At 36.2% G+C, this 14,861-nt stretch overlaps 2 protein-coding genes across 4 annotated transcripts; one reads left to right on the plus strand and one right to left on the minus strand.

The window, feature by feature from the left end:
* On the plus strand, nt 3,827-5,116 carry LOC105174810 (histone H2A.6). Its single transcript, XM_011097009.2, has 2 exons — nt 3,827-4,109; nt 4,611-5,116. The coding sequence occupies exons 1-2, from the start codon at nt 3,921-3,923 to the stop codon at nt 4,821-4,823; spliced, it is 402 nt and encodes a 133-aa protein (XP_011095311.1). The 5' UTR covers nt 3,827-3,920; the 3' UTR covers nt 4,824-5,116.
* Nucleotides 5,554-12,483, minus strand: LOC105175140 (formin-like protein 5). 3 transcript variants are annotated; one of them, XM_020698199.1, is made up of 7 exons: nt 11,798-12,483; nt 10,229-10,877; nt 9,476-10,139; nt 9,184-9,386; nt 7,626-7,861; nt 6,020-6,882; nt 5,554-5,910 (listed from the first exon to the last, which is right to left on the minus strand). In XM_020698199.1, the coding sequence occupies exons 1-6, from the start codon at nt 11,948-11,950 to the stop codon at nt 6,037-6,039; spliced, it is 2,751 nt and encodes a 916-aa protein (XP_020553858.1). In that variant the 5' UTR covers nt 11,951-12,483; the 3' UTR covers nt 5,554-5,910; nt 6,020-6,036. The 3 variants fall into 3 exon arrangements, with proteins under 3 accessions (XP_020553858.1, XP_020553859.1, XP_011095788.1); XM_020698200.1 differs by adding an exon at nt 11,108-11,259 and having other exon boundaries at nt 5,554-6,882; nt 11,798-11,924; XM_011097486.2 differs by having other exon boundaries at nt 5,554-6,882; nt 11,798-12,482.

Here is a 14,861-nt window from a genome sequence, read left to right on the forward strand (position 1 = left end):
AAAAGTTAGAGGTATTGATGGTTTTGTTGTTTAGGGAATGTTATGAGATGGAGATGGGATCAAATCATAAATGTATGGCACCTTTAATACAATAGCTGATGTTATATATATGAATGTGCAGTTATGAGCAACCAAGTGAAACATATTTTATGCTACAACCACTCCCCTACAATTTAATCACACTTAGGCTCCTAAAATATCTACCACTATGAATATCGGTATGGATAAAAATACTATATCTCAAATATATATTAAATTCAAAATTATTGAATTTGTAAATTTTTCATAGACTGGTCCATTAGATTTACTTAATATCTAAAAAAAATTTAAATTCTTTACATGTTTCACTAAATACCTCTTTTACATATATCAACTTTGACAAACTTTGCTAAAAAATTTTAAATCCATGCTGACTGTGATTTTATTTATAGTTAATGACTGAAATTGGCTCCTCCAAGACAAATTTAAAATCTTTTGACTACTATAAAAATAAAATAACAACTCACAAATTAATAGAATTCAAATCGATTAATTTTATAGTCACGAGCCCTCAGTTCCGACTAAGATAGGTTTCATTGGCAACTACATTTTGATAAAACATAAAGACTCATATTCATTAAGGAAAGAAATTTGTATACAAGTCCAGACGTGATCCAACCAGCCAAGCCGGTTACTATTATAAGCCGAACCGGAGTGGGCTTGTCCTAACAAGTACAGCCCATTACCCAAGCCCAACGGACATTCCTTGTAATAGAAATTGGACCCAACCCCCTCTTACTTGCTTTCATCAGGTTGAAGGAGATGTTGAAATTCACAAACTCATCACGCCTTCAACGTAAATTGATCCAACTGTATTGAAACATCATAATTGGAGTTTGCAATTCAGATTTGCACATGACATAAAACACAGTTCAACCTACTAAAAGCCCACAATTCTAACTAGAGGTGGCAATTAGATTCGTATCCAATAGCACTTGCCTCGGATTAGGAGCGGGTTTCGGTCCAAAAAAATATTTGTTGGGGTGGATAATGAGTCCTAAAAATTAGGACCCAACCCGATAATATATATAATATATATATTTTATTTTAAAAATATTAATGTGTTCTCGTAGTTGATTATAGAATGAAAAGAGGTCAGCCTTTTATAGGTACCCCATAACAACACCATAATTACAACATTAAAATTGGGACATAAATATGCAGGTGAAACCACCCCGCTGAAACGAACAACAAATTAAATATTTTAAATGTAATTTTTGAAAAGTTTTGATGAAAATCTATTTGTATTAATGGTCAGTTAAGTGTAAATGTTTGTATTATAAAAAGATATATCCTAAAACTTTTGCCCAAAAGCCCGTCGCTCGAACCTGGAGCCGAGCCAAGCGGGTAGGGGTGGGCAGGCGCCGCGCTATGGGGCACTCCCATATTTATTCTAGTTTCTATAACACTTCAAACTCAAACTTGGGGATTAAAAAATATGAGTGTACCACACTTATTCCCACAACATCGTATATATTTATCAATTCCCATCATTTTCCTATATGGGACAAACACTTCTTTTTTCTCAACCTAATCTATGAATTTTTTCATGTAATTAATTAAAATTACAAACATGTGTATACCTTAATACTGATTTTTCTTTATTTCAAATTCGTTGTATTTTCTATTTTATTTAATATATACATACCACATCTATACAAATTGTACCATCTATTTTATTTAAGGAAATATTTTATATATATAATAAATATATATTAATGAAACATAAAATGTAATATAATTTGAAATAAAAAATCCAATCCGCGCTCCACCCAACAATTCAAAACTCCAAAATGCCTAAATTTCCGGCATTGTACATGTTTTAATTATAGTAGGAGGTCAAGATTTTCCTGATATTCCGCCAACATTTATTGCTTTCTTGTCAGTAAAACAACGCTAGCACTCTTTATAATGTACAAACGCGGTATATATAATACAGACGTCTTCGTCTTTCTTTTTTCAGGATATCAAAGCGTTCTCTTTTATTACTTTCATCAGATCTCATTGAGAAACAAAAATTTATTACTCAAACATTTCGACTAGGAAAACATACAAACTCAAGATCCTTCGAGGTTGTAAAATGCTTGAGAGCAACAACTTTGATTTTTTTTTTTTTTTTCCATCTACAAATTTTGAGAAGATGATTCAAGTACTCTAAATGTTCATCTTCTTCAACTCATCATGGCCCTCAGGTGTTCCGCAAACAAGGTATGCAATTTTGCTACTAAAAATTTCAATTGGTCATCAAAGCCACGAGATATAGACTTCTAAAACTCAGATCGACAAAAATTGACATGAATTTATTTTTGGGTTTGGGTCCTAAAACGAAGTTGGAGAATTTTGATTCGTCATCTAAACTAGGACATGTAGATCTATAAAACTCAGATCTGTGAAATTGATATGAATTTATTTCTGAGTTCGAGTTTTAAAGTGAAGTTGGAGAACCAACTTTGATCCTCCTATTAAAAATAAATAAATTTATTACTATTAAGTTATTTTTTTTTATAGATTTGTCAAAATGAAAAAATAAATTCATCTATTTAAGTTTTCTATTTTATGAATCTTATATGCATTTGTTGGTTTTTCTGAATTTTTTCCTCATTTCTACTTTCATTGACCCCATTTAAATCTTTTTTTTCCCAAAAAAATCATGCCTTTCGACGAGTATCTTATTATTAAAATTTTATTTTATTCAAAATTCGATTGATTAATTGTGGGGATATATATTTCTATCATTTATTTGAAAAAAAGACCCCAAATTGTAAACTAAAAAATTTCATTTGACTGATTTCGCGACTTTACACTTCTTCCTCTTTTAGTATTTAGCACTTTCTAGTTGAGGTTTATGAATATGAGATTTGATTTCAGATTTTAAGAAGTGTTGTCCCACTTTATGTAATTTAACAATATTTATCATTATATTGAATATTTATAATTTGATTATTATTGATGAATGTATCAAAAATTCGAATGATATATTGACATAATAATATAATTATTTTTCCACAAAAGAAAATCATAGTGTGTAAATAATACTGATTTGATTCTCTTTTATAAGATTTGATTTATTATTGTATCATTCAGTAAATTTAAATTCAAAAAATAATAAAAGTGGATCATATATCCACATTTGCTTTTTTGATTTATTTAAAAATAAAAATTTATCAATGATGTCTTAATCTAGTGGTTTAGATTTTATGAACAAGTTCAAGGTTATGAATTCGAGTTCCACTGAATGTGTAGGTATTTATCTCACTTTGTAATTTGTCATTGTGATTTGGTTGAATTATTATGTAGTTATTGTAATTTGTTTACAGTTATATTGATGTATTAATGAATATTATGTAATTTATTAATTATTATTTATATCATAATTGATATATTGGTTGAATCGATGTAATTAATGATAAAAAAAACAAAAATTGTAAATGCCAAGAGTGAATGAACTTTGACTTATACGCTATTGCTGGTGGATGTTCGTAATATTGCACCAATTCTGCAGATTTTATGTAACGCGTTTGACTCGCGGGGGCAAACAGAAAAGGCAAAGAAAAGTGTGGGGGGAAAGATAATAAGGAAAAGTTTAGGGACTGAATCGTGAAATTCGTCATCAGAGTTGGAAAAAACTCGAGCACCAAAACAAAAGGTTCTTAGGCGGTTAAAATCCGCACCTCCAATCTGTCCGTCCATTGGTTCTCTTATCAACGGTTAGAATCGAGGATCCTCTCACTGCCACGCTATTGGTTCATTGTCAAACCCCTACTACTATATAATCCACTCCACAAACCCCTCTCTCTCTATCAATTCATCCTTCTCTTCTGTGTAGCTGGCAAGCACAAACACAATCCCCTTCCGTGTTTTCAAGTTTTTGGGAGATTGAGATGGCGGGTCGTGGCAAGACACTCGGATCGGGAGCGGCGAAGAAAGCTCAATCGAGAAGCAGCAAGGCGGGCCTCCAATTTCCGGTTGGTCGTATAGCCCGTTTCCTGAAGGCCGGCAAATATGCTGAGCGTGTTGGTGCCGGAGCTCCGGTGTACCTTGCAGCCGTCCTTGAGTACCTCGCAGCAGAGGTAATTATTGTGTATTACGTTTCACGACTTATGTCATACTCGATTTCAAGGTTTTCGAATCTAGGGTTTCGGAATTTTGATTCGTTTCTCGAATTCAGTCTGTTGTAGTTTTTGTGCGTTGTTATTTGCGGTTTTTGGTTCTCAATCGGAGTATTTGGTTGCTCTCATCTTATTTTACCTAATTCATCGTCTATAATTGCAAAATCCTCTTTTATTGAGTCTTTCTTCTATTTTCTGCAACCTTTTCCGGAATTTTATTTTCAATTTTTCAAAATTATTTTTAGCCTAATTACCGTGGTTTTCTTCATCGGAGTTAATTAGCTTCCATCTATATCTCGGTTCACATTAGAACTCTCTTGCATCTGGGATTTTGATATATTTGTTATGGACAACTTTTCAATTTGCAAAATTTCCAAGATTTGCTTTCGAGTTGAGTTAAATATTTCCCCCGATTTCTAGGGTTAAATATAATTCAAATGTCACAATTCGTGTTTACCACAGGTTCTTGAATTGGCTGGAAACGCAGCAAGGGACAACAAGAAGACAAGGATTGTGCCTCGACACATTCAGTTGGCGGTGAGGAACGATGAGGAACTGAGCAAGCTTCTTGGGGATGTGACTATTGCCAATGGTGGAGTTATGCCCAACATTCACAACCTTTTGCTTCCCAAGAAGGCTGGCGGTTCCTCAAAGCCTTCTGTGGATGAGGATTAAACTGGTGTAGAAATGAAAGATACATGACTTTGGAAAAGAAGCAGCGACTGTTTTCTGGTGCTGCAATTAGGTTATGGGAGTGTTAGTTCAATTAGTATTTTAAAATTTTCCCCCTATGTTTCTAGTTCATTTTTGCTGTCCTTTTTAAGGTTTTAGGTGTAGTTGGTGGTAGGGATTGGTTCTGTCAGATTTGTGCTTGTAAATGAATGAAGGGAACTCATGTTTCTGTTTTACTGTAATGAAAAACTAGATTTATGAGATATTGAGGTAATGGGACCTTGTTAATTTGCTAATCTTCCGTTTTTGATACTGAATTTGCTTCTTATTTCTCCATCTGGACGGTGTTTATATGATGCAATATAACTGTGGAAATTCTGCGCATGTAAATTTGTTTATAATTAGTACTTTCTGTTCCTTCTTTGGCAAATGGATCGATGAAAGACTAACTGGGGCATGGCTCAGTTTGTTTTCGTATCCATGGGATTGGTAATGATCCACTCTATTAAAATTTGTTGGTTATCTTCCCCTGAAATGTACCAGCAGAGAAGAGTAGGTGCAGCATAATTCATGATTTTGGTTTGGAGTTGGGGCTGCAGTGCGTAGTGAGGAGCTGCTTCATTCTCTATGGATTGTTAAAACAGTCATTCAGGAAAATGAATTTGGTTTACTCACTTGGAACCACATTCTAGTATTCTACCGGATGGTTTCAGCATATGCAAATACAATACAATGAAGAAGAAATTGACAACTGATTCTACTGAATTTGGCGTCAGTTTTTGTACAATGACACTGGGCAGGAGATTTTCGAATAATTTACTGGTTAATTCTGGATAATCAAGCTGGAGAAACATAAGAAGACAAAGAATAACAGAGAACAAAATTGCTAAAGGAAGTTAAAGAACTAAGAAATGAAAATTTCAACGACCGGATTTTTTATGTCCATTTGAAGCTCCAACCTTCAGGAAAACTTGAAGTGGAGGCATCTTTCTGTCTTCACTAAAGTCCGCCCATGGAAGAGACACGGCCAAAAGAGCACTCGAAACAAAGAATAGATATCATTACTGCTTTCTTCGTCTTCCCTAAAACTCTGCAGAGCCAGAAAAATTTACGAACGGGACTACCGAAAGTTAGTTTCACATCCGTAGCGCCTCTAGTTAAACTGATATTGGTGCGAAAAGCTGCAGTGAGTCGCTTACTTGCTCTGAACAGTTTACTACGATTCCTCGTCTGAACTTGATGTATCTATTCGCCTATCAGTGATTGCTGGGAACAGCAGCTGTCGCGGATCCGAGGAAAGAGTTTTCCGTGGATCGGGAGTCACTGCTGTATCTTCGCTCCTAGAGGTCCTACTCGGCTTTCGTGGTGCATTTTTGACTTCTTTACACACTTTATCTAAAATTATAAGGAAATCTCGGACAATGATAAATAATCTCAGACCCTCATCCTTCGCAGAATTTCCATGGAAGTAATCTGCTGTGCTCTTCACCATTGCCATTATCCGCTTCTCTTCTTCGAGCGACCACCTGACATCAACCTCCACATTTTGCACAAAGCTCCTTAATGTTTGGTGAAATCCATTTTCCTCAGGTACATTTTTCATATCTGAGTTCAGGAAATTCCGGGCTTTTACAAGGGCATGACCAAGCTTGGCAACTGTTCCTGTTAAGCTATCAGTGTCTAAAATGGCAGCTCTCTTGACATTCTCAAGCTCGTTGCTCAGACCGGATACCACCTGGAGACCAACGCTCCTTAAGTGCTCATCTGACTCTTCTGTGGGCTCAAGTTGATCATCGGACTTATGGATGGAGATGCTCGGGATCTCTTTGGCTGCTCGAGCAGCTCTTTTGCCTTCTGAACGGATAATCTCCTGGACAACAAAGTGCAACAATGTAGTTTTTCCATCTGTTCCTTTAACATCTGACAACTTCAGAAGTGTATCAAGCTTAAATGCTTGTGCGCCGCCGCGGAATGTTCCATCATTCATACGATTTCCAGTTTTAAGAACGGCCTCCAGGAGTTTGAGAAACAACCTGCTCTTTCGCAACTCTGTGCAGGCAGCCTGAGATGCAGACAACCAGAAGGCATATGATTTTTAGAAAGATTAATCTGACGGAACTTCAGATTTAATGCAGATTATGCTCAAAGAGATGGAAAGTTAATTGCCTGTTACAAAAGGTGTTGAATTCTTTGTTCATGAGTTTTAGAACATGAACTAAAATAACATATCCACGTGGCATGGTTGGATTTAAGAGGGCTAGCAGTTAGCAACTCCAATATGATCAAACTATTTCTGCTACTACTGCATAGATGTTCGTCTATGTTTGGCAGCAAAGCAGCTAGAGTCCAATAAACTAATAGAACAGTTTACGCAAACCACGAAAATATCTCAAAATTCTAATGGACAACCAAATTCTCTGCAAGAGTTTATGTGAGGAACCCTGAAGGAAGTTAACCTTATATGAGGACCTGAGCAACCTAAGTAGTGCTTCAATAAGGGTGAAAAGGATAAACTAATTATCAACAAAAGGTTAAAAAATTTCAGTACGCCTGAGCCTATATCATCAGCAATTCATTGTTAGTTAAGTTGCTCCCCACTCAGTAAGAGTAAGATGCAAAGGGAGAAGGGGCCAGTATAGATCCTGGACCCAACTAGGTTGTCTAGTTTAATAATGTTGAAATTTTTGGTTGCACGAAGTTCATTCAGTACTATAATTTACTTCTCGAAACAGTAGTAAAAGTTCATGCTCAGAAGTGTATATGAATTCCTGATGCAATTAGCACTTTAGCAGGTGGGTATCTCACCTCCAACACTGCAAAGGACTCTTTTAATGTTAACATCTCCTCTTGAAGAGTGCACATGAACAGCAACGATTCCAGCCTCTTAAACGCAAATGGAATATCAACCAAGACTTTCAGAAAGCGCTCAGCAGGACCCAGTTGAGAGAGTGGGCCACTATAGAGTCTCAGCTTCAATTCTTCTTCAGCTGTAGGCGCCATTTTTAATAAAGTTTGAATAAGTTCTGAAGGAAGCTCATTACCTGATTCAGCAAAAATGGTTAGCTGTGTTTAGACAATACAGGATCTACACAAAGAAATAGCATAATTCAACTCCAAGAAACATCATCTCAATGATGAGCATATACCACTATATCACAAATGTTATTGATTACAACCAAACAAATTGGTCCATTCATACATTGCAAAACAATTTCATATTTTTTAAGCAGAGCACTCACCCATTCATGTTTTATTCAAAAACTTTGGATTAGTCCATGTTTTAGCAGCTTTTCTTTCAAGTGTATGTAGGTGAATTAACAGTAATTTGAGGGGGGAATATTCTAGTTAGGTTCATTTGTTATTAAGTTCCATTGCAATACCATGTGAAATGTCATAGATGAAGAAGCATGTTACATAGACCAATGAAGGATGCAACCCAAGAGACCTACTTCCTAACAGGCCATCCTCCTATGAGCAGACCAAGATGAGACAGATTACAAACAGTTGGTCAACATTACATCACAAAACAAAAAACGCAGATATAGTCAAAGAAACATGACACTTGAGTCATTTGTGTTGTTCCGTTATATCCATACTGCAATGTGGCCAAAAGATAAAAAGGATCGCACAGGTCAAGGCTAAAAGAGAAAAGTATCAGAATACCAGCGGCACTCAGGAGCTCACAATTTTTTATTATTGTGTAGTTTGCCATATTTCAAAGAAGCCAATCGTATAAACAATAAGTGGCAACTCTACAGAATGCATAAAGAGCAAACATCTCAGCTTTTACTCCCCTATGCATATCGGTGTCTTCATTCGTGAGGATAAGCATCACAGAGAACCACAAGGACATTCAAGAAACATCTGATAAGACACATAGAACGTTAAGCAACAATGGCAGGGGCGGCTGGGTTGGAGTTTGGCTTGCTGGTTTTCTTTGAGGCCACATATACATAATATATTTTTCTCTTGATATCTATTTCTTCATAAAATTGATTTTGTCTTTACTTAAAGTATAAAGCTACACAAAATATTCACTTCTATTTATGCTTTTCATCAAAACTACTTATCTACTCGTTTTGGAAGTTAGTTTCGTAATGAGGCATGAAAGCACCTGTATTCACAATTTCCTCTGTTCTACAACATTTCACCTTTTATGCGCCTAAGTTAGATCAATTGATCATTCTTTGACTCAATATATCCTTCTCTATAGCAAATAAGATGCCTCTTTGGATAATTGCCACCTCATAAGTGATCTTATAACTTATCTTCCAGAAACTGATATGTGCTGCATAGAATAATTCTACATGTTGCTCATCCTTACTTCTGAAAATTACGAATCCAACGCAAAAAAAAGATTTACCATCTTGTAGGGCATCACAGACTTCCTCTGTAGTCACATTTAAAGCTTTGAGTAGAATTGATAGATTTTGTGACTTTTTGGGATCAATTATTTGAATATATTGGGGTGGAACATCTTGGGATGTAGACTCTTTCTTCGCCTCACTCTTGTTCTTCTCAGTAGGGGCATAGCCAAATAGAGTTTCTATCATCTCTTCATTGAACCTGTTAACAAGAGCGTACTGTATCTATAAGAAGGTTTAACATACGAAATAATTAAGGAAAATAAATAATCAGGGGGAAAATGGACTTACTGGAACGACCCGGATTTAATCTGATGCCAAACCATTGATTGATCAGGGTTAGCCAATACCTTGTCCCAGAAGAATGGCTTCAATTTAGTTTTAGCAGTACCAGCCTCACTCTCTTCAACTGAAGTAGAAGTTGAAGGATGACGTGGTCCAGGAGGTGCAGGTCGAGGGGGTTTCAAGCCAATAGGGGGTGGCCGAGGTGGAGCAACACCAGTACCTGGAGGTGGTGGCGGAAGAGGACCACCTTTAATACCAGAGGGTATAGGAGGTGGAGGAGGTGGTCCAGGTGGCAGAGGGCGTGCGCCACCAGAAGAAGGCCTTATAGGTGGTGGCGGTGGTGGTACAGGAGCTGCGGGAGGGGGTGGTGGAGGAGCTGAATTGCCCAGAGGTGGTTTAGGGGGATCCACCCTTCCAGGAGGTGGCTTCAATGGAGGCAATCCAGGTGCACCCAACATTCCAGGTGGCATCTGTAAAGAATTTCCTGAGTTGGTGGCAGCAATAGCTGTGGTTCCCGTTGGAATATCATTTTTTGAATTGCTCAGAGAATGTGACTCCACATAGAAGTTTCCGCTGACTTTGCTGTGGTTCAATTTGTTCTGCAATGACTGATTGCCAAGCTTTTCTTCATTCAGTGAAGTCCCATGACTGAAGGACTTGTGTGAAGAGGCTAAGAAAATGAGAAACAATAAACAGAAACAATGAGAAAATGCAAAATGGAACTTCAAGATAAAAATCATCAGGAACAAGATAATGTACCAATAGAATAGTCACTTAAGCTTAAGCTGAGAAGAGGACTCTCATCATTTCTACCCCGTCCAGAACCAGTTCCACAGCATCTCCGGCAGAAAAGGAAGAGCAGTGCAGCAATAACAAAGGTCACAGAAGCAGTCACGGTGACAGCAATAACAACAGTTTTCTTGCTGGTTTTCTGATTGCCTGACTGTACATCAGAAGCATTAGCAGAAGCATTTCCACTAGATGTAGGCTGCAAGTTTGAGGGGTCCAAATCTCTTGGGAAAAATGGAGGTAATGGAGGACTAGCTGGAACCTCAGTAGGAGATGGTGGAAGTGAAGGTGCTGGAGTAGGTGATGAAACTGTTGGGGAAGACCAGTGCCGGTTAAATAGAAACCCGAAATACCTGGTGTACCAAGAATCTAAACCCTTCTCTTCTCCACTATTCACAGGTCGGTAATGATTTTTTCCCCTTACACAATCTATAAGGATTTGATTAACCTGAGGGAGCAATACAGTGACTGTATCATGAATTTTTGTACTGGATGTCCAGCCAATCAAAAGCTTACTACCATCACTTGCCCTCTCCTCCATGAAATGCAATTCAACATCTTGTAATCTTTTCTTGGCATTCAACAACTCAGCCATACAGTTAACCCGTAATAATTCAGCCTGCAATAAGAAATTCCATCAGATTATGCATCACATTCTAGATCGCAGTATGCGTTATGGACATGTATGCTATATAGAAATAACAAGCATTCAAAAGTGTGCTCAAGCTTTCTCGTGAAGTGCAGGGAAGGCATAGGACACAGTGGAGAACCTTACAATGTCACGAAAAGTGCTCCTAGAGAGGTACAAAATATTTAGGCATGCATCAAAATTTCCATCAGAATTTTCACCTTTAACTTTTCCTCGACATCTCTGCAAAATGATAAAATCCATTCTCCCAGCACATTATTCCCGAAGTACAACAAAGGGATTTTAGAGAAGATAGGACTAGCGCAAGAATTTCTGATTTGTTCAGTTTTCCTTGATACAATCAGTCTAATATCTGTTTAAAAAAAACACTAGGAAAAGGATTACTAAATAAAGGAATCATCACATAACAATTATGATCATATCGTTCAACCTGATGTGAAGACAACTATGATCATAGGATCATATCCATCATAAAACCCTTAAAACCTCTTTAACTTCAACACTTGCGGAGAAAATAGTCCCCATTCCCAGATAAGCATTCATAAAACCAAGTGACAATGAGAGGAACGGCCAGCATCATCAGAGAAGTTATGCTAGAAAAGTGATGCATATTATGCAAAGAGCTTTCAGAAGCAGAAACACTAATTTATACTGAGCCGTCGCTTGACTACAATTCAAACTACATTATAGGATAAAAAGCAAATAAAACTAGTGTCTTTCCAACAGCAGAAGGCAACTTTACATGTGAACTCATGAACAAGATCAGCAATCATCTTCTACAATATATACATCCAAAAAACAGTAGAAGCATCTGAAGCTCAGCCAATATATCAGGAAGAAATCTCTCAATGCACATAAAGTAGACTCAAACAAGAGTAAGAGCTATATACCATCTCCTGATTTATCACGCCTGACTCCAACAGATAAGCCAGCAAGGGTTCATGTCCCTCCCTCTTGCTTTCCACACCGGTTGCCAGCACAGCAAAACTCAGAAAAACAAAAGCCAAACAATAAAGAACTCCTCCCTTTTCTTGAATCCTCATCTTTCCAATTGTATAGAATACTTCTCATAGCATTAGATCAACTATGAAACTAAACTGGCACCAATGCCCTGTACTTTCCAATTGCCCAACTCCTAAAATAACATGAAAAGTTCAAATCTTTGCAAGATTTTTATACCAAACTGCACTCAAATAGTCTCCAAGAACAGCTTCCCAATGACCCAAACGCTGACTTCAACCAAAAATGTTGATGGCCCTCCTCAAAGTTTCCACCAAAAAGCTCAAAAGTTCGTTCAAATCTCACTTCAGAAGAGGCAAAAAACTGCACAAACAAAAAATGCGGACAAAAACCCAAGAAATGGGATGCTGAAGCACTCAAAAGACGATAAATTCTTGAATCGAAGAAGAGGGATGGATTCCTTAACTTGAGGGGTTTTGATTGCGTGAGAAACAGATCCACCAATGGGCGTCAAATGTGAAAAAGTAGAAATGGGCAGAAACAGCACAGCGCGTGAGTTGACCAGGAAAATTCTTCAGTAAATGCATTTCCATTTTCCTGTGTGCTGAGGTTTACACGAAAGCTGACAAGTTTTTTCATCACTATTTTTATACCCTTTTCTTGTTTCTTTTATTTGTGAGTTTCTAGCTGCACCGAATTTCCAGCTAATCAGAAATTTCCCCCCTTTTGATTTCTTTTTTTTCTTCGGTTTTCTTACAGCTACGAGAGAGGGGCACGCGAAGAGGTAAGAGGACCGTTATTTCAGACAAAAATCTTGAATTCAGGATAATGTTTTCAAAACTTCAGCTTGTTTAATCAGATAATATTTCTAAATTATTTGGAGTAAATCGATTATATTATAAATTTTAATTTATCAGTATTTATTATTAATTCTGACATCATGATCATATAAACTCAATTGCTCCAATTGCAATGAGCTTCATTGGCGAAAAGTTTTTCAATTGTCCATTCAAAAATTCAGTATCCCACAAATAAAAGAATCGAAAAATATATTTTACAAATTTTATTATGAAATGACAGTAACATATTAATTTGCTTTGGTGGTCGGTACAATTAAAACTTCGTAATTAGATATTATAAATTCGAGCCCCACATCAGTGTTTTCTATCATTTTTTTACTTATTTTGATTGAACAAATATTTCAATTTAAAATTATTAATATATTTAATCAGTTAAATTCAAATGATACAATAAACTAATCTTAAAAACAACAAATTGCGCATATGCCTAAACAAAAATTGGTGCTTCCAAATTTGACCACCATGGTGGAAGGGGTCCAAATGAGTTATCTAATTCGGGTGGGAAATTTAACATAACAATATTATTACAATCATTCCATGTCTGCTAATTCTTTATGTAATAAATAGGGAACCATCAGTAAGATCTCGTTTAATTAATAAGATTGATATTTCATAATTTAAAAATTATGAATTGAAGTAATTATTTATTTATTTATTTCATTAATTGTCATTAATATATATATATATATATATATATAGGGAGTAGGTATGTGATATGTGCGGTAGTGTAGCAGGTTCATCCGACTACTGGTCATTGGCTATTGATTAAACAACATTAATGATAGATGGATGGAAAAGCATATGGGCAGTATAAAATTATTCTCTGGCTTGGCTGCTTTTTGGCTCTCATTACAATAATTGAAATGAAGCAGTGACGGGCTTTATTGCGCTAGTGCTTCCACTTCCCCACCCAATAATTGTTGCACTGTGATTGTCTTGTTCATTAATCCATTTAGGACAGATTAATATATTATTTACTAATTTCAAATTTTTTTTATTATAAGGCTGACTATTTTTTTTTTTATTTTTGGTTGACTCTTCCACATGTGTGTTTATTTAGATTGGATGAAATTATTGATTATTTGTAAAAATTACTGTATTGGCTCGAGAAAAAAACAAAATCTCGTGTCTTGCTACGCTAGTGAATTTTTGAGGTTGCGTACAATTCTATCTTCATTTCAATGAAAGAATTCATATGTCTCTCCCAACAAAACCTTGCCCTTGTGTTTGTTGTTTGTTTTTGTGGAAGATCGACAAGTTTAATGATAGCAATATAGTGGCTGAAGAAATAAATGATCGAAGATCTCGAAACTGTAAATGAAACACAAAAAAAGATTTTTGAGTTATGAAAATATTTATTTAATTATTTTAATTATTAAAAAATAATAAATAAAAGAAAAAAATGGGAAAAATATGAAGACACATTGGACAAGTGAGAGAAATATATGGAATAATATTTTTATTTTTTATGCATATTTATTTTATTATCAATCAGTAATATTATACGTTCCAAAAGTTTGAGAAAGCATCTTGAAAAATTGGAGGGTTCACGTTCAAATTCCTTATTTTCCAACAAAAATATTATATAGACATGAGCATTGTGTCTTTATGAGCACTTCCGTGCGAGTTATAAGATGGAGGGACGTTGATGTTTTTCAGGAACGCCCTGTGAATTATCTTCCCACAAGCATCAAAATCGGACAAATGAACTTTGGGACAATGCACTCTCTCCTGTCCTGTTATCGCTCTTATTTCAATAAACTCTTTCATATCAGGTAAACAATACCCATAATGAGCATAAAATATTGCGGAACTATGGTGACATTCTGCACGAGAAAAAAACTTGTGTAGATAGAAATGAAAACTTAAAAATTGAAGGAGAATGACAAATGTAACAAGACGGAGATGACATTCATCGGCGCAGAAGATAAAATCAACACTTCACTTCTTCTATGTTCAAAATGGAAGTATGACATGTCCTACCGTGACATACACACACACACCTCATACACACACACACACACATCATACACACACACACACACACCACACACACCTCATACACACACACATCCCACACACACACACACCTCTCATACACACACGCGTACACCCCCCACCCCCCCAAACACCC

This window comes from Sesamum indicum, linkage group LG12 (assembly GCF_000512975.1).
Source record: "Sesamum indicum cultivar Zhongzhi No. 13 linkage group LG12, S_indicum_v1.0, whole genome shotgun sequence".
Classification (NCBI taxonomy): Eukaryota; Viridiplantae; Streptophyta; class Magnoliopsida; order Lamiales; family Pedaliaceae; genus Sesamum; species Sesamum indicum.

Coding starts and splice junctions, on each gene's coding strand:
- LOC105174810 (XM_011097009.2), top strand. CDS start 3,921: ATGGCGGGTCGTGGCAAGACACTCGGATCGGGAGCGGCGAAGAAAGCT. Junction 4,110..4,610: donor TTGAGTACCTCGCAGCAGAG/GTAATTATTGTG, acceptor TGTTTACCACAG/GTTCTTGAATTGGCTGGAAA.
- LOC105175140 (XM_020698199.1), bottom strand. CDS start 11,950: ATGAGGATTCAAGAAAAGGGAGGAGTTCTTTATTGTTTGGCTTTTGTT. Junction 7,862..9,183: donor CTGTGATGCCCTACAAGATG/GTAAATCTTTTT, acceptor TTGCTGAATCAG/GTAATGAGCTTCCTTCAGAA. Junction 6,883..7,625: donor AGTCCTTTGCAGTGTTGGAG/GTGAGATACCCA, acceptor TCTGCATCTCAG/GCTGCCTGCACAGAGTTGCG.